Source organism: Ornithorhynchus anatinus, chromosome 18 (assembly GCF_004115215.2).
Source record: "Ornithorhynchus anatinus isolate Pmale09 chromosome 18, mOrnAna1.pri.v4, whole genome shotgun sequence".
Lineage (NCBI taxonomy): Eukaryota > Metazoa > Chordata > Mammalia > Monotremata > Ornithorhynchidae > Ornithorhynchus > Ornithorhynchus anatinus.
The window spans coordinates 13,182,604-13,197,043 of record NC_041745.1 but is presented as its reverse complement, the minus strand read 5'-3'; the positions used below and the strand labels follow the sequence as shown (position 1 = coordinate 13,197,043).

Here is a 14,440-nt window from a genome sequence, read left to right as displayed (position 1 = left end):
CTACAAGCGAGGTTCCTTCCCTCCAAATCCTCAAATTGTCATGGGCCACGATAGCAAGTCATCCAACTGTAGCTAGCCCTTTTCCTGGGCTCAATCCCATCCCAGTCCCTCCCCGCTGCCCTTCCTTCACCCCTCCCCATTCCCCTTCCTCTCCATCTCTTCTTTTCCTCCCTCTTCCTCTCGTGCTTCTGCGGGAAGTGAAATTCGGAGCAGGGATGAAGGGGCCTTGAAGCCCGGGGGCAAGGTGGGCGAGGTTGGAAGCGGGGGTGGGGGGGGGGGGGGGGAACGAGGTCTGAGGCTTCTTTTCTGCCTCGTCTTCCTCTTCCTTCTCTTCTTCCCCCTCCCCACATCTCTCCTTCTATCTTTCCTTACTTCTCCTTATCCCTTGCCCTCTTCCCCCTGTCCCTCCTGTTTTCTTTGCCCCACCTCCTCGTCCCCCTCTCTTCTCCATCTCTCCTCCTTCCATACTCCTCCTCCCCTTCTCTTTCTCCTCCTCCTCCTCAATCTCCTCCCTCCCCTCCTCCTCCTCTGTATCCTCCTCCTCCTCCTCCCCCTGCTGCTGCTGTCCGGGGCCGTGGGGCTCCGGGGCTGTGGGTGGCGGCGGCAGGGGCCCCGTCCCCGCAGGGGTGGGGGGATGCGGGGGCGGGGGTCTGCGGGCCACGGGCTCCTGGACTTGTTGGGGGTCCCGGTGCTGGTGGCGGTGGTCTGCTGTGCGCAGAGGTAGCGGGGGGCTGCGGGAGGTCGGGGGGCCGGGAGGAGGAGGGATGGAGGAGGAGGAGGAGGAGGGCCTGGGGGGCGAGCGTGGCCGCCTGCCCGGCTCTCTGGGCTGATGCCCTGCCCCCCACTCCCCCCCCCCCTTTCCAGCGTGAACGACCCCGGGAACATGTCCTTCGTCAAGGACACGGTGGACAAGCTTTTGGAGGGATACGACATCCGCCTGAGACCCGACTTCGGAGGTGGGTGCTGGCCCCGGGGGGACACCTGTTTTGGGCCCCGGGCGGGAGTTGGGAAAGAAGTCCTCCGGCCCGGGAGTTGCGGGACAACTCCTCTGGGCCGCGGGGTGGGCAGAGAATCCCTCTGGGAGGGGAGAGGAGAGATGGGGAGGACTCGGGGAGGAGGACCAGGGAAGAGAATTCCTCTGGGAGGGGAGAGGAGAGATGGGGAAGAACTCTGGGAGGTGGACCAGGGAAGAGAATTCCTCTGGGAGGGGAGAGGAGAGATGGGGAAGGACTCTGGGAGATGGTCCAGGGGAGATAATTATTTTGGGAGGGGAGAGGAGAGATGGGGAAGAACTCTGGAAGGTGGAATGGGGGGAGAATTCCTCTGGGAAGCGAGAGGAGATATGGGGAAGAACTCTGGAAGGTGGACTAGGGGAGAGAATTCTTCTGGGAAGGGAGAGGAGAGATGGGGAAGAACTCTGGGAGGTGGACCAGGGGGGAGAATTCCTCTGGGAGGGGAGAGGAGAGATGGGGAAGAACTTTGGGAGGTGGTCCAGAGGAGAGAATTATTCTGGAAGGGGAGAGGAGAGATGGGGAAGAACTCTGGAAGGTGGACTAGGGGAGAGAATTCCTCTGGGAAGGGAGAGGAGAGATGGGGAGAACTGTGGGAGGTGGACCAGGGGAGAGAATTCCTCTAGGAGGGGAGAGGAGAGATGGGGAGAACTCTTCAAGGAGGATCAGGGGAGAGAATTCCCCTGGGAGGGGAGGAGAGATGGGGAAGAACTCTGGGAGGTGGACCAGGGGAGATAATTCCTCTGGGCCGGGAGAGGGGAGTTGGGGTGAGTGGGGCGAAGTCCTCAGGGCGTAGGACTCGGGGAGAGAATTCCTCAGGGAGGTAGACCGGGGCGGGGGGTGGGGGGAGAACTCCTCTGAGGAGATGTCTGAGAGAGAAGGGAGAAGGGAGTCTGCTCCTCTGGAGGTGGGGGACGTGGGCCCAGGAGAAGACTACAGCCAGGTGTACGCCCAGGGTTTATAATCCCTTGTCTCGGGTCCCCCTACCCCGTGTCACCCCCATTCTGTGCTCCCCATAGTGGGTCCCCTCCCTCTCACCCCCACCTCCCGGCCCCCATCCCGCTCATCCCGGGCCTAATTGCTGGATCCCCGTTCCCCTCCCGCAGGTCCCCCCGTCTGTGTGGGCATGAGCATCGACATCGCCAGCATCGACATGGTCTCTGAGGTCAACATGGTGAGTGTCCGGAGGGCTCCACCTGGGTGTCCAGGGATGGGAGCAGTGAGTCCGAGGTGGGGGGGAGGGATCCTGAGTTAGGGGGCATACCTCGCCCCAGCCAGATGGCAGACCCTGAGTGCTAGAGATGGGCTGGGCAGGGCGAGTCCAGTGGCTGGGCCCATGGGCGGAACTGGGGCCGGGCTAGAACTGGAGGCTGCCAGAGGGGTTGGGCTGGGACTGGGCCAGTCCAGAATTGGGGTCGGAATTGATGTCTAGCCTGGTGGCCGGGTGGGTGTTGGGTTTTGGGGACTGGAAGCTGGGTTGGATTTGGGTGGGAGAGGAGATGGCGAGTCAGCACGTGGTAGATGGGTGGAGCATCCCGCGGAAATGAGCTGGGGGGGCTTCATGGGGTTCTAAAAGCAAAAGTCCCCCTACCCCCTGCGGGAAAAATCTCCAGGAAGGGCTCTCTCTTTTCCCGCGGGGCATCAGCGGGAAGCTCAGGGGCAGCTGACCGTGGTGCTGAGGCCCACCGACCCCCTGGGCGGTCTGGAGAGAGGTCCCACTCACTCTAGGCAGGTCGGCTGGGTAAGGGTCAGCAGGTGGGGGGGGTCCCCCCTTCGGGGAGGGACCTCAGCCTCTGCCTTGGAGAGCCCCTAAAGTCTTCAGCGACAGGTCAGAGGAGCCATTTTCACGGGTCCACTTTGGGAATAAAGGCTCCTGAGTGAGCTTATGTTTGGGCTGTAGCTGTTTTGACAAAGCGGACGCTTGCTTTCGTACTCGCTTAACTTGGAAAGGTAAATCTGGTGGATGATTAGCGTTTGCCGGCAGATGCTAAGGGGAAAATAGCAAAATCCTGGAGACCATCTTCCCGGTCAACACCCAGATCACCGAGATTTATCGTTTGATAAGTTGAACTCTTGATTGATGTTCTTAAAGGGTTTTTTATGAGGTTTTTTTTAAAAAATATGAAGCACAGAGTTTGGAGCGAAATAACTGAGGCAGAAGGATAATATTTTCAGTCACGACTTGTAAACACTCTGTGTTTTCGTCGTCATCATCGTCAGCATCTTGCCATTTTAATCACCTTAGGAGTCAAATGGAAGCCTCTACATGTTAGCTTATATTCCAACCACAGGGGATCGATCACAGGAAATTCAGAATTCTCAATGCAGGATTTGTTTTTCCTTAGAAAAAACAATTCGGAGAAAACCCCCATCCCCCATGTAGCGTTTGTGTGAGGAAGGCATCAGCAACTGATGTGGTTGAAGTCTTTTGGAAGACCATTATTTCAGAGTTTCCTTTGAGTTTGTCAACTCATCATATGGGTAGTTAGAGTTTTCCTTTGGTTTGATGGTAGTTTGACTGTGAAACTGCATCCAGGTGTTGGAGTATCTTTGAGGAAGAAGGCTTGCACGCTTTGTCCATGAAATACAGTAGTCCCCCTTTTCTGTACTCCTGTGATTCAGGTGAGCATTACTGAATCGCCACTGGTTAGGAGGGGAAAGGTAGCCCTGCTGTCAGCAAAACGTGTGCTTGAGTTGTCTCTGCAGTTGTGATGGTGATTTTTCCACTCTGTCATCCAGTTCTTCCTAGCCCAGCGGCTTGCATTTTGAGATGCCTGGTAGGGAGAATGGATCCAGGCTGCGAGCGTAGAGTAGGGTACCCTCCTCTGACCCTCCTACAGCAGCAGACACTACTGTGTCTCCAACCATTTGGTATGAGGCCATTAATTACATTACTCAGATTGGATTAGAGCAAGTTTTGGAGGGGGGGTGTCACAACATTTCCAGGGCTCCTTAAAGAGCAAATAAAAAATGCATATGCATGCTATTAAGCATAAGAAATGTCCTTCGATTCTTGAATCGTTTCCAAACGTTCTCCTAAGATATCTCAATTTTCAGAATAATATGTGAAGAGCACCTTTTGCATCAACCTCATAAATGTAGCAATATCTGAAGCAGATGGCAAACATGGTTATCTCACGGCACGCGTGCGCACACGCACACTTTGCTCATGACCCAGCAAGAGAGACGGCTGTATTAGGGTCAGGAGTTGGTGGTCAGGAAGAGGTGAGGCAACCTGCCAGGGCTGGCAATGGAAGGGGGATATGGGGTGGAGGTGGGCCGGTGGTTGTGGAAGCAGGGATGGGAAAGGTGGCCAGAGAGAGCATTGGGAGTCCAGGTTGGGGGACCATGGGGATAATCCTGAAATTCAGTCTGGTGGTGAGGAGAGGGGAGGAGAAAGGACAGAGCCATAGCATCCTCCTTGCTGCTCCTCCCCTCAGGGCTCTCAAGTGGCAATCTTCCAAGACCATTTGCATCTCCTTTAGAGATTGGCAAAGTTCTGATTATCCAGAAACTCCTATTCAGGCAAACTCCTGGGAAGGATTTTCTGACAACCATTCAGTGACTATTCAGAACACTTAACCGGGTGATGCTGTAGCTTGAGAAATCTAAAGTTCACACAACCAGGGACTTGGGTAGACTTTTTGAAAACCATTCGCTGGGAAACCTTAGAGGAAGGAGAAAGGGATTGAAGGGTGTAAAAATGAAGCTTTCATTTTATCCCTTCAAGCTGTAAATTTGGGCTTAAAATATTTTGGTGGAGCTGATTTTTCTGGGTTTACTGAGATGTCATCTTTGACGAACATCAGGACGGGGCAATTACATACTATTGGGATGATGAAGTCTCCCATAAAGAATGAGAGATGAGCCTCAGTCCTCGGACCTCTGACCTAAGAATCAGTGCAGAGGAATTGATTAAAATGCTAGTGACTTCTGCAGTGACTCTCTCATGCCTGCCAGTTATATCCCTCTTGGGGCATGGAAAGCCCCAGCCGAGAAGGCAAAAGAAGCACAAGAGAAGGTTGATTTTTATGTGAAAGATCTAGATATGGTTGACATGACCATAGCATAGTTTTGATAGGATGAATTACCCGGTGGTTGTATTGGTAGGCGTTTTTATTTTCATGGAATACTCTCAGTAGTTTCCTGGTCATCTCAACAGGTGGAAGTTGGAGTTGAAACTAAGTCTCCTGATTCCCAAAGCAGTATCCTTGTCACTGGGCCATTAGTAAGGATCTTTCTTGTGATTGCTAGAAGGTTCTGTAGACTGGAAGAACTGCTTCAAACTCTAGCTACGCCTGACCCTGGGAAGTGTTATGCCTCAAAAGCAAACATCAAGATTTTTAAAAATATGTTTATTTGCAGAAATTGCTAACCCTGCCTTTCCTCTTCCTATCCTTCCTTCCTTGCTCTCGAGACTGAAGGAAATATATGGATTGCTCTCACCAGATGATAGTGTTGCCTTGCCCCTTTTTTTTGTTTTTCGTGTCGTCTCTCTTATGAGTCCTAATGAGCATTAAATACAGTAGAACATTGTGTAGTATTCTCCTTTTGGGTAATTGCTGGATTGAGATGGAATTTTAATTTCCAACATGTATCTGTGTGAAATGGTGAAAAAAGGAATGCTTTGAAAATTGAAAAAATATGTATTTAAATAAAACTATATGTCACAGAAAGGTCGGGGGGGAGTCCCTTCTGTTATAGGTGTTCATTTATTGTCAGCTGAACACCTTAATTATTGAATGTCATTTGAGTTGTTAGAGGAACAAGCTACTTGTTCCAACTTTTTTGTTTCATTAACTCTCAAATCTTGCAGGTATTATCTTAAATATAGATGGCAGTAATATTGCCACTAATTTCTGAACTTCAAACCTACACTTTATCACCTTTTATATAATTAGCTCATTGACATTCAATTCAACATTAATGTATAACCTGAGGATTAAAAGTCTTTGACATAATCAGGAATGAATGTCTAGATGTCTGTATGTCTGGAAGGCAGTGACAACGATAGTATTTCTCTCTCCAGTAAGGTATCATCCTCCCATTACATTGCTCTGTAACTCTTTCCCATCTCATTCTTTATGGAGTTTGCTCTTCATATTGTCCAGTCGGATTGTGTTTAGAAGGGAACTGTGTTGCCAGCTCAATACAGTTTCAGAAAGGAATTAGAAACATTGGTTTTGAACTCTTTTTTAAGGAATGTTTCTCAAACTTGGGAACTCTGAGGTCTCCTTCAGCCTTACACACCTGCTAACCATTCCTACTGTCCCAGTTTTTTTCTTCCCCCCTACACTCCCCCCCCACCCTCTCAACTGCTCCAGGAAATCCCATAGAAAAATGATCAGTGACACAGTTTGAATCAAAGAGGAGGTGAGTGTCCTTTAAGTGTGGCAAAGAGTGTTTTCCAACTGGGACCTAGTTGTGCTCTTCAGGGAAGGTTGCTATGGAAATCAAGGGCTCTTTTTCAACACATTTCTGCCAGAATTGCGTGGGCCAGATGCAGTTTGTTTGTGTACTAGTTCTTCAGGATGAAAATGGGAAATATTTCCATATTACGAGAAACAAGACTGAGCCTCAAATGTGGGAAAGGTGCTGCTTTAGCCAATCTGATTACCCTGCATCTATTCTAGTATAGTCCTTGATATCTAGTAACTCCTTAACAAATGCCAATTATTATTTTTACTATTAGTAGCAATAATGATCTGATTACTAGAGGGCTGTTCCTGCCCTCCCAGGATTAAGACCTATTTACTGATAGTTGCTTATCTAGAGGTATATTGGCTATTGGGAATAAATTAAGCTTGGTCGTAGAGCACACTTCAAGAATGTTGAGTTTAGGTGTTGAGGTTGAGGCCTGCTTGTTGAAGAGGAGACCTTCAGTAGAAGGAGCTCTGTGTAAAATGATGCTTACATGGCAGATTTTGTACTTTGAAAAAGTGCATATAGGGAAAAATAAAGATAACTAGGGAGGGAGAGAAAGAGGGAAAGGAAAGAGGAAAGGAAAGTTGACCTTAATGACATTGATACTTTTATTATTAATTGCCCTTATTTATTCATTTATTATTATTTATCATCATGGCTGATAAGACCAATGACAGTGTCTTCCTCATGGTCTATGTGCAAATATCTGGTGCCTTTATACCACCAGAGCCTGACATTGGTTTCATTTCTTTCACTCCTAAAACTCCCAAAGTGCCTTCTCCAAAACCTACACCTCATGTCTGCTTGCCATGTCACCTGAGGCCGTCCCCCAACTCTCCCCTGCTCTACACACGTCATTTGAGATTGGGCTTCATCGGGTCTTTTAATATGTTTCTCCTGTCCTCTGAAATTCAACCATGTCGGCGCCACATAAAATAGCTGGTTGGGAACACTGCTCTTTGGCATTTTCCTCCCTTATCTTTCATCATCACAATAGATCATATGTATTGAGCACTTACTGTGTGCAGAGCACTGTACTAAGTCTTTGGGAGAGTAGAGTATAACAGAATTGTCCGACATGTTCCCTGCCCACAGTGAGTTTATAGCCTAAATACTACAGTCTAACATCCTCCTCATATTGGACGTGAGGGAACACAATTCCTACTACAATCACCTGAAAACTGAATAGATTGAGAAGGACATCAGGGAGAAGCTTAAAGATATCTCAGGGGTTGATACAAACAGCTCAGCTCCTCCCTAGTTTATGAGGTCTCACGGCTTCAGAGGGAAAATGCACTCATTGACGTGGAATTAGACAATTACCCATTCCAGGCAAGTGATTGATTCCATTTGGACAACCTTGGGTTTTACTAGATTCATCTCTACTTTTATTAGTCCAAATACTTCCTGAGGTGGTGATAAAATAACTAAAGAACGAGATTAGCCAGGTTCTTAGGCAAAGGAACAAAGTAGAGAGTTCCCTGCTTGGGAATGAAGACTGACAAAGTTTCACAGCAAATCCATAATTTAGTGAATATTCTGTTTGCGGAATAGTTGGGTTTACCATGTTCAAACTTTTAAGGTTGTAGTTCACGATTTTGGTCACTTAATAAAAAGTTAGTCTTTTAATCACTACACTATATTGCTTATTGGCCAGAGTCCTGATTTTTTTTTTTTACCAGTGAAGCTACATTTAATACATACCTTTTTCTTCCATCCATTAGAAATTCCTTCACTTACTTGATTCTCACAAACTATTCTATGTCCTTGGGTCCATATGATCATTGCATTCAGACAATAATGAACTGTACTAAGTGTTGAAAACCTTTTAGTCCATTGAAATGAAAATGTCTCTACACCGCTAATGTTGTTCAATTTCACAAGTTTGTTGAGATGTGACTTTAAAGATGCCCAAGGGCCCGAACTTTAGATATTTATCATTTTATCTTTGTAGCTCTATGGTGTCATTGTTCCAGTTTTAGTAGTCTTGTGGTCGATTCACTGTTTCCTGCCCAGGAAGTAAGGCAGAATGATTTCCGTGTTTTCAAAGGATGTCATTTCAGAGTATGAGTTGGAGAGTATATCTGCCTCGGTGGCTTGGCCCCTTTTTGTTACATTGGCTTTGCATTTAGTGGGAGCTGGGAATAAATCAAGCCAGGGTGCTGTTCCACGCAGAACTGCACTGAGTAATAATGAAGATAGATGATTGCTGTCGATGGGTTCTACAGAAAGAATCAAGTCTCAACAAAACAATACAAGGGGTTTATTATTGCAATACTAATACAGATCTGTATGGGTGAGGACAGAATCTTTTGTCCTAAAAGCTAGCTTAACCTCAACACCAAAAGGTGGGAGAGGTAGGTTATAGTCCGTGGTGGACTGGGTGTTCCTTCACATCATCAACAGGATCCAAACAAGTGTTGGGGCTTTTGATCAGATGATCCAGTGGATCCAGTCAAGTTTGGATCCAGTTTTATTAACTGAGAACAGGGGAGGATATGGCTGAAGCATAATTTAGGGGGAAAAAAAACCAAGCTTAATTGAATACAAAATGGAGTCTAAAAATACCCCAAATGGAGCAGGACTGGTTCAGAGATGGTTTTCACATTCCTCACTTTTATGCTTCACTGGCATCACCTCGGGGAGTCCTTTACTTTCCTTCCAGCCATACCTGGATTGTGCCCCAACTTAGGCCGCTTACCTCCTCATGATCTTAGCGTGACCTGATCACTACTGTCAGAGTAGCTGAGTGGACAGGTCCATTTGGTTTGACCACGAGGCAGGCTTTAGAGCTGTATTTGCACGAGTTTCAGGAATTCTTTTTCCCTGGCCGCTTCTTGGTCTTTCTCCCTTTTGAGGGTGGTGGTTACCATTCCCTCCAGCTTCCTCACATTAGCAGACTCTTGTATACATTTACAGCAATACTTTAATGCATAAACAAGAAAAAAGACCATCAGGACTATGAGGATTCCCAGATCTAGGAGCTGGAGTAGGCTCTTAGTTCAGCCCTTCACATGGGGGAAGCAAGATGTGGTAATAGAGCACAGCTCTCCCCCATCTTGGGAAGCTTGACGTGCTACCTTTAGCCTCTTGGCTAATTGAGATAACCCTGGTCGGACAGCTGTAAGATTGTGAGAGTTATCAGGGATGTAGCGTACAACACTGTGAACCAGTGACAACACAATTCCCCCCTTGAGCAGTAATCAGCAAGTCTAAAACCACATGGCTCTGTAGGGCTACCAGACCGGTGGTCCGCACTTACTTCATAAGCCAAGGGCTTTGCTAGTTCAGTTAAGAACTGACTCTATCTGGCAAGGTCACTTATGCCATCCATGGCTCTATCTATCTTGTAGTGTGGAAAAATCTCCTGGTGCACACTTGTGGAATAGAAAACGCTAGGACCGTCTGAGTAGAAATCACGGAGCACTCGTATTGTGTGGTGATTCCCCACCATCCCTTCCCTGGAGAGCTAGTGATTTTGGTCCGGGTGGATGTGTACGTGTCTAGCTCTCCATCCCGGAGGAAGACATTCGTAGGTGTAGATGCCACTGACCCAGTACTACTCCAAGTGGGTCCATCTGATTTTTGATTCATTAAAACGGGTGGAATTTGCAATGCACAGAGATTTAAGTGAAAGGGTAAAATTGCTGGCAACAATGCCTTCAAAAGTCTGGGTGGGGATAGAGGTAACTCATGAGGCTTCTCAGCTGTAGCCAGACCAAGTCTAAATGTTGAAAGAAATGTTAAAGAGGCAGGAGCAATTTCCCCCAGCAGTTCTGCAGCTACTATTATACTCTCTCCAACACAAATAGAGCCATTATTCTGATAGCAGATCCAACCAATGACTAGGGCCACTATTAAGGTTCATGAGGGGCTTTTAGCTAGCCAGGTCAAATTTGTCATCATTGGGTGGGCAATAACGTTTGTCTAAGGATGCAGAACCTGAAAAATTAGTGCTAGTCCTAGGGTTAAGCGTCCCTGCTGGGTAGCAATGACCCAGTGATTCTGTGGTTACTCCCAGGGGTCCAAGGGATGTGGACCCACACTTGTTCTCCTTGGCTGCCCAGGACCATTCTTAGAGGAAAAGATGGAATGCCTTGTCCCTACATCCTTTCCTTGCAATTGTGTATGGAGACTCCAGGGTGTATTCCTCGGGGTCCATGGTGGGTACTCACCCTTTCTAAGGGTCCAGTGACCCTCGTGGGAGGGAGAGGGAGGTGAAGGGGTGGAGGAGGAGGAGGAATGAGGAGGTGGTCAGGAGGACAGTGTCTAGAACATCTTCCTGGTTTTGAGAATCCTCATCCTCAGGTTTTGGGAGCTGAGTGTACAGGGAAGCATCGGGGGTAGGGAAACACTCAGGAGGTAAAGATACTATTAAACCCTTTCCTTTAGCTACTTGTAATTGTTCTGCAAGTTTTGAATTAGAATCTTGGGAGGCCTCTTAAAACAGAATTTTGATTTCGTTTTGACGCTTCCACATAGCAGTCAAAGAAAACGACCCACTGAGACTGTGCTTCTCTATTCCCTCCTAACTCAAGAGCATTATTTTCTCAAATTCAAAGGATCCTTCCTCCAGAAACTTTCTCCATATCTTCCCTGGTATAACAATGCCAATTATCTAGATAGCTACACAATTTAGGCCCATAATAGGTATACCTGAATTGCGCTGGAGAGCCCTTGGGGCGCATCTCTTTAGATCTTCCAACCCCCCTCACACACACACAAACACAGACACAGGATGAGATGTGGTTAAGAAGGGGCCAACAGAGAGTCTTTCTCAAGGCAAACCAGACGAAAGATCCCTATTCCATCTTCCGACAGCCCCACAAAATCACTTGGGTCACAGGGTTCACAATGGCCCACTTGCATTAGAGGTCCCGCTTTTCACGACTGTAGCTAATGGATGGATTCTGGGTGTCTTGACCACTGGTATGGCTCCAGACCTGGTTCGGTGATTTATATTCAGGTACTTGGGCAACTTTCGCACTTTCTAGAGCTTCTCAATGATCCATGCAGTCAAAGGCCCTATAATCAATAAAGTACATGCTGACTTCCTTTTGATATTCTCTTGTCTTTAAATATACAGTGGACATAAGCAGTAATAGTTTGCATCCCTTGTCCTTTCCAGGTCACGCTCCATGTAGCTCTCTGTTAGATACTGTATAACTTTTAGCAATATCTTGCTTGCATGTGAGATCAAGGAAAATCATATGATGATTGTTTGCATTAAGTTGCATCTCCTTTCTCTGGTATTGGAACATAAACTGCTTCCGATCAGATGAGCAAGCAACCCAGCAAATTTCCCCACTTCCACTCATATACTAGGCCGGCAACCCAAATTCCCGGGTCCTGTGGCCATATCTGCAGCACTCCCTTCCCTCGGTTCCTTTAAGGGGCCTGAAGTGTGTCGTTCTGTTCTTATAGTGCCCATCCCTCTTGCTCCCATTGTGCTGGACAGGATGGGATCCACGATGGCTGGGGAGATATACAGCCAGGGATCTGGTGGACCGGGGAGATTTTTCCACCGAGGGATTTCAAAAGGTTCCCTTACCCAGGTGCGTGCTGTGATTGGTTCTCGGTCCAGCAGATCCCAGGAGAGTATATCTCATGAGCTCACGTAGATCCTGGACAAGCCCCCTAAATGTCGGGTTCTTCTAGAAAGAATCAAGTCATAGCAACACAGCACAAGGGATTTATTATTGCAAAAGTAATACAGATCTGTATGACTGAGGACAGAGAACCTACTGCCCTAAAAGCGAGCTTAACCTCACCACAGAAAGGTGGGAGTGGTCGTTAATTAGGCTCACAATAGCTGAGGTGTTCTTTCGCACCTTCGACAGGATCCAATCGAGTGCTGATGCTTTTAATCGGATGATCTGATGAAAGGGAAGCAGCCTGGTGTAGTGATTGATAGAGCCCGGGTAGAGCCCGGGTCTGGGAGTCAGTAGCTCGTGGGCTCTAATCCCAGCTCCGCAACTTGTCTGCTGTGTGACCTTGTTCAAGTCACTTCACTTCTCTGGGCCTCACTTACCTCATTTGTAAAATGGAGATTGAGACTGTGAGCCCCACGTGGGACAGGGACTGTGTCCAACTCGATTTGCTTGTATCCACCCCAGTGCTTAGTTCAGTGTCTGGCACATAGCAAGTGCTTAACAAATATAATAGCAATAATAATAATGATCTGATGGATCTAGTCAATTGCTCGTGCTTTTGATCAGATGATATGATGGGTCCAATCAAGTGTGGCTGTTTTTTTCTTAAATGATGACAGAGGAGGGTGTGGCTGAAGCATGATTTAGGGGAAAAAAACCAAGCTTGATTAAACACAAAATGGAGTCTTAAAGCAACAAAATGAAGCAGGACTGGTTAAGAGTTGGTTTCCACACTGTTGAGTTGAACAAGCCGATGTTGTCTCAATATTTTTCCGTGTTTCAGTTAGTTACCTACCTTGAATGTTGAAATCTCTCATGACGATTACAATTACAATTCCTGGGGGTAGGCACAGAATCCATCTTGGTGTGATTCCCTGCTTTTCTTCATATCTGCTGCACTGCACTTACATTGAAGGCACGTTGTGAATCAGAAAGGGTAAGTCAAATGGATTATTCAGCAGTCTGTCTGGCTAGAATCCTGCCAGTAATGGAAAGCAGAGAGATGCCCTTTTCCCTTTTTTCTTGAAGATGTGATTATGGAGGTTTAAAGCCTGCTGACATTTTCTCAGTGTTCCCTAGATTAAGGAAGAAAATTTCTATACTCTTTAGTATTAGTTCCCAGCTAAATTCTGCTAAAATCACATCTCCTCCAGGAGTCCTTCCCTAACAACTCATCGCACCCTACTGCATCATCTAGCAAGTGGGCAAAAAATCCCATTGATGATCAATCAATCAATACCATTTGTGAGTGCTTCAATTCGATTCAATTCAGTTGGGTTTATTGAGCGCTTACTGTTTGTACCAGTGAGCACTCAATATTGAGTTTCAGGGGCTGACAGACCATCTTCATGGTGATCTCAGAGCAGTGAGATACAAAATTGTAACAATAATAATAATTTTGGTATTTAAGTGCTTACTAAGCACCAAGCACTGTTCTAAGCTCTGGGATAGATACAAGGTCATCAGGTTGTCCCACGTGGGGCTCAATCCCCATTTTCCAGATGAGGCAATTGAGGCCCAGAGAAGGGAAATGACTTGCCCAAAGTCACACAGCTGATAAGTGGTTGAGCTGGGATTAGAACTCACGACCTCTGACTCCCAAGCCCGGGCTCTTACCACTGAGCCGCGCTTCTTCTAAGAAGCAGGTAAGAGAGGTGAGAGGCAGAGCTGGAGTTATTTGGGAGTTGTCCAATCGATGTGGTAGCTAACGTCTTGCGAGCACCCGAATTGCTAGAGGAATTAGCTGTGGAGAGAGAAGAGATCCCAGAATTGAGCCTTGTGGGAACATCCTCAAGTAAAGGATGAGTAGGAGATGAAGAGTCAGCTAAGGAAACTGAAAAGAAGCAATCAGAGAGGTAGAGGAGAGCCAGGAGAGGACTGAGTGATTCTAGGAGAACAGTAGCTAAGAAGTTGAGGAGGATTAGGCCGGAGAAGAGCCCATTGGATTTAACCAGAAGAAGATTGGTGGAGACTTCTTTAGAGAAGTTCTGAAAATAAGATGGTAAAGGAACTGGTGACAGACAAGAAGGAAAGATAATAATAATAATAATGTTGGTATCTGTTAAGCAGTTACTGTGTGCAGAGCACTGTTCTAAACACTGGCGTAGATATAGGGTAATCAGGTTGTCCCTCGTGAGGCTCACAGTCTTCATCCCCATTTTATTACAGATGAGGTCACTGAGGCACAGAGAAGTGAAGTGACTTGCCCACAGTCACACAGCTGACAAATGGCAGAGCTGGGATTTGAACCCATGACCTCTGACTCCCAAGCCCGGGCTCTTTCTACTGAGCCTCGTTGCTTAAATAGAAAACAAGTGATTCTGCACTTAATAATAATTATGGTATTTGTTAAGC

General features: G+C 47.1%; 1 protein-coding gene across 1 annotated transcript in view; it reads left to right on the top strand.

Annotated features, from left to right (window-relative positions):
- The first annotated feature begins 649 nt into the window (after nt 1-649).
- The window catches only part of GABRB3 (gamma-aminobutyric acid type A receptor subunit beta3), a 144,663-nt gene continuing 130,872 nt past the window's right edge, over nt 650-14,440 (top strand). The window contains exons 1-3 of the mRNA XM_029082957.2: nt 650-720; nt 865-956; nt 2,117-2,184. Of these exons, the coding sequence (XP_028938790.1) occupies nt 884-956; nt 2,117-2,184 (141 nt within the window). The 5' untranslated portion in view covers nt 650-720; nt 865-883. The remainder of the gene's footprint in view (nt 721-864; nt 957-2,116; nt 2,185-14,440) is intronic.